Source organism: Mesoplodon densirostris, chromosome 1 (assembly GCF_025265405.1).
Source record: "Mesoplodon densirostris isolate mMesDen1 chromosome 1, mMesDen1 primary haplotype, whole genome shotgun sequence".
Classification (NCBI taxonomy): Eukaryota; Metazoa; Chordata; class Mammalia; order Artiodactyla; family Ziphiidae; genus Mesoplodon; species Mesoplodon densirostris.
Window position 1 is genome coordinate 180,087,005 of NC_082661.1, and position 4,634 is coordinate 180,091,638.

The 4,634-nt window shown below is 46.0% G+C and overlaps 1 protein-coding gene across 2 annotated transcripts in view; it reads right to left on the reverse strand.

Annotated features, from left to right (window-relative positions):
• Positions 1-917, reverse strand: part of KIFBP (kinesin family binding protein) — a 40,740-nt gene extending 39,823 nt beyond the window's left edge. For both annotated transcript variants that reach the window (XM_060092273.1, XM_060092265.1), the window contains exon 1: positions 429-917. In XM_060092273.1, the coding sequence (XP_059948256.1) occupies positions 429-854 (426 nt within the window). In that variant the 5' untranslated portion in view covers positions 855-917. The remainder of the gene's footprint in view (positions 1-428) is intronic.
• Positions 918-4,634: the final 3,717 nt, after the last annotated feature.

Consider the following 4,634-nt stretch of genomic DNA (forward strand, 5'->3'; position numbering starts at 1 on the left):
TTTGAAGAACGGGCAAGAATTCCCTGGGAAGCAAACGAATGACTATGGCAAGAACAGAAACTGAAGATTTTGGATACTTTGTTTCAAATTAAGAATGTACTCTGGTCATTCTTTATAATTTCCTTGAGACCTTAAATTAAGAAGTAAACTACCTTGGATTTTTCTTAACAGAATGAACAGGATTTGGAATGGTGGAGAGTTGGAGGGTCTCGGGAAACCAACGCGTTGACCACGACTAAGCAAAGCAGTAAGTGATGCTGGTGGAGTGTGCGAAGGTGGAGAGGGAGTTTGGTGCGAAACTTATCACAAAGGTGCGAAAACGTGGGGACAAATCGTGTCTTATACGTTTGCCTTTGGTCTCGGCAACAGCTGGGGCCCCTCGCCACCCCCTGGCCTCCAGCCAACACCAGGGCCGGGCTCGCTCTCACCTGAGCCTGGATGTAGAGTGAGACGCAGTCGTGCGACAGTCGGTACTTGCGCAGTAGCCTCAGGCATTTCACCAGATGCTCCTCCCCCGCCGACAGCTCCTCCGTGTCGATGTGGTTCACCCCGAGATGGAACTCAATAACCGCCCGCTTCACTGCCCCCTGGGCGACGGGCCCCTCAGCCTCCACCAATTCAGCCGGCAGTCCCAAGGCGTGGTCCCCTGCGCCCAAGCTGTCATCGGCCTGAGGTCGCTCATCCTCGTCTTCAGGCGCAGGGCCCAACAGAGCCTTGACCTCTTCCAGCAGCGCCCGGGCGCTGTATTTGGACTTGTACGGTTCCTTTTCCGGGTTTTTATGCAATTCTACCCGAGACAAGGCTAGCGCAGCCTGGAATTTCTCACGAATCTCGGCCCACGGAGCATCCGCCATAGCTGCCTCCACAGCCTCGATTTCCTTAATGTTTGCAAACAGGACTCCCGCCTTTCCTCTGCTTTGCGACACTTCACTTACGGCTCCCCCGACGGCCCTGCGCCTGCGCACTGCAGAACGATATCCAATGACGTCCGCCAGGGGAAAGGCAATATGCTTGGCAGTGACCAATGGGAAGGCGCAGCAGTCACCATAGCAACCGTTGTCATGGAAAGGAAACTGTCCTGGCGATAGTCCCACCTCCAGCCCCACCCTCTGCGGTGGTGAGTCTATCTCTTGTTGACCCGGTGAAGTTGTAGATACTTAAAAATACCGACTGGTGACCTCCCCTAGTGGCGCAGTGGTTGCGAGTCCGTCTGTCGGTGCAGGGGGACATGGGTTCGTGCCCTGGGCCGGGAGGATCCCACATTCAGTAAAGCGGCTGGTCTTGTGAGCTGTGGCCACTGATCCTGCGCGTCCGGAGCCTGTGCTCTGCAATAGGAGAGCCCACAGCAGTGAAAGTCCCGCATACCGCAAAAACATAAATAAATAAATATTTTAAATGTCTGTTATTTGCCAGGCACTGTTCTAGGATATGTAAATTCAGCAACTAAAAAAGGCCTAGTATAGGGAAAGACATTAAATATATAGTAATATATGGTAAGTGTTATGGAAACAAAGAAGGAGATAAGGAACGTTAGCAGGTGAGGCAAGTTTGCTATTTTTATTTTATTTATTTATTTATTTATTTATTTATTTTTGGCTGCATTGGGTCTTTGTTGCTGCGCGCAGGCTTCCTCTAGTTGCAGCGAGCGGGGGCTACTACTCTTCGTTGCAGTGCGCGGGCTTCTCATTGCAGTGGCTTCTCTTGCTGCGGAGTACAGGCCGTAGGTGCGCAGGCTTTAGTAGTTGTGGCACATGGGCTTAGCTGCTCTACGGCATGTGAGATCTCCCCACAACTACTGAAGCCTGTGTGCCTAGAGCCCGTGGTCCGCAACAAGAGAAGCCACTGCAATGAGAAGCCCACGCACCGCAACTAAGAGTAGCCCCCGCTCGCTGCAACTAGAGGAAGCCTGAGCGCAGCAACAAAGACCCAATGCAGCCAAAAATAAATTAAAATAATTTAAAAAGTCCGTAGTGTAAAAAAAAAGTCATAGTAGGTGCTCAGTATATATCTGTTTGTGACTAGGAAAGTGATTGGCACATGGTTAATAATGGTATATCATTACTATGAGCCAGTTAACATTCTATATATTTAAATCATCTAATCCTCAGAACAACTCTGTGAGATACTATTATTATTCCCATTCTGCAGATTAGGAATTGAAGTCTAGAGAGATTAATAATTTATCAAAGGTCACATACAATAAATAGGCAATTTTGCTCCAGAGCCCACACTTTTAATCATTATGCAATACTGTCTTGTAGTAGGAGCTCAATAAACCACCGCGACACACAGTGCTGACCTCTAAAGACCTAGCTGGAAGAACGCCCAGGTGAAAACTAAAATAGAGATTTTTTATAAATGTAAGGATAAATCCTTAGACAGACACACCTGAGAAACACAAAGACATGGGACTAGGAAACTCAAGATGGGAGGGTTCTGCCTGCCATTTGGGGAACAGTCCCTGTGGAAATTGTCCAATGAATGGCATAGAGTACAGGTCACTGTTAACACAGTGACCTGACATTTAGGCAATGATCACCTCTTGCTGTTAACATCAAAAGACAGAGGGACAACTGGACACTGGGTACACTTCTCGATCTAATTATCTATTACATTAGATGCAGGGGGACAAGGAGCTTGTAAAGTGACAGATGGAGATGTCTCAGCAAAATTCAGAATGTGGCAGAATCTACAGAACAAATGGGGACTTCCCTGGCAGTCCAGTGGTTGGGACTCTGCCTTTCCAATGCAGGGGGTGTGGGTTTGCTCCCTGGTCGGGGACCTGGGATCCCACATGCCACTGGGCCAAAAAACCAAAAACATGGAACAGAGGCAATGTTGTAACAAGTTCAATGAAGGCTTTAAAAAATGGTCCACATCACATCAAAAAAAAAAAACTACATATGCACTTTAAAAAAAATTTTTTTTAATAAATTTATTTATTTATTATTTTTGGCTGCATTGGGTCTTCGTTGCTGCACACGGGCTTTTTCTGGTTGTGGTGAGCGCGGGCTACTCTTCATTGCGGTGCGCAGGCTTCTCATTGCGGTGGCTCCTCTTGTTGCGGAGCATGGGCTCTAGGTGTGCAGGCTTCAGTAGTTGCGGCATGCGGGCTCAGTAGTTGTGGCTCGCGGGCTTAGTTGCTCTGCGACATGTGGGATCTTCCCGGACCAGGGATCAAACCCGTGTCCCCTGCATTGGCAGGCGGATTCTTAACCATTGCACCACCAGGTAAGTCCCTGCACTTATCTTTTGACTCAGCTGTCCCACTCCTAGGAATCTACTCTGAAGATACCCCTCCAACAGTATGTAAATACATATATGTAACAAGGTTCCTCACTGCAGCATTGTTTGTAATTGAAAAATATTGGAAACAACCTATGTGCCCACACATAATAAGAAAATGGTTGAATAACTATAGTATATCCACACAATGGAGTATGATACAGTTGTAAAACAAAGAATAAGATTGCTATGAACTGATGTGATTTCCAGCATATACTGTTAAGATAAAAAAGCTCAAAGAAGCATCTATAGGATGGCATCCTTCATGTTAATATCGTTTTGATAATTGTACTATTATGGAAAACATTAACACTGGTGGAAACTGAGTGTAGAGTATACACAAACTTTCAGTCCTATTTTTGCAACATTTATGTAAGTCTAAAATTATTTCAAAATAAAATCTTTTCAAGAAATGCAAGTGACCAATAAATGTTAAGATGTTAATCCTCAATTAAAAGACACAAATGAAAACGATGTATTAGTTTGCACCTAGCAGAGTGACAGAAGGAAGCCAACACCTAATGTTAGTGCTGTGGGGAAACGGGTTCTCTCCTAGGCTGTAGGGTAGGAACGTAAACTGAAACTGCTCTGGAGAGCAACTTGCATCAAACTTTAAAATATTCACTTTGACCCTGCACTCCTACAGTGACCATCAGACAAGTACACAAAGATTACACAAAGACGTTCATTTTAGGGTTGTTTATAATAATGAAAGATAAAATAACATGTTCATACTGTGAGATACTATGAGATGGCACAGTCATCAAAAATGGCACAGAGGGCTTCCCTGGTGGCGCAGTTGTTGAGAGTCTGCCTGCCGATGCAGGGGACACGGGTTCGTGCCCCGATCCCGGAGGATCCCACATGCCGCGGAGCGGCTGGGCCCGCGAGCCATGGCCGCGGAGCCTGTGTGTCCGGAGCCTGTGCTCCGCAACGGGAGAGGCCACAGCAGTGAGAGGCCCGCGTACAGCAAAAAAAAAAAAAAAAAAAAAAAAATGGCACAGGGACTTCCCTGGTGGTCCAGTGGTTAAGCCTCTGCATTTCCACTGCAGGGGGCGCCGGTTGGATCCCTGGTCTGATGCCTGGTCAGGGAACTTTAAAAAAAAAAAAAAAAAAAAAGGCACAGATCTGTACTTACAGTAGAGGATGCACATACGGAGGGAAAAGCAATTCACAAAACTGAAGGAATGATTCGTTTTGTAAACGAATTCCTGGAAGAGATGCTCACAAATATGTTGGATATGTGGTGACTTGCTTATTTTTTCTGTTTGGATTTTTATACCCATCACTTATTATGTTTAAAACAAAAATTTCAAGCTTCAATTTTAGGGAAAAAGTCACCAAAAACA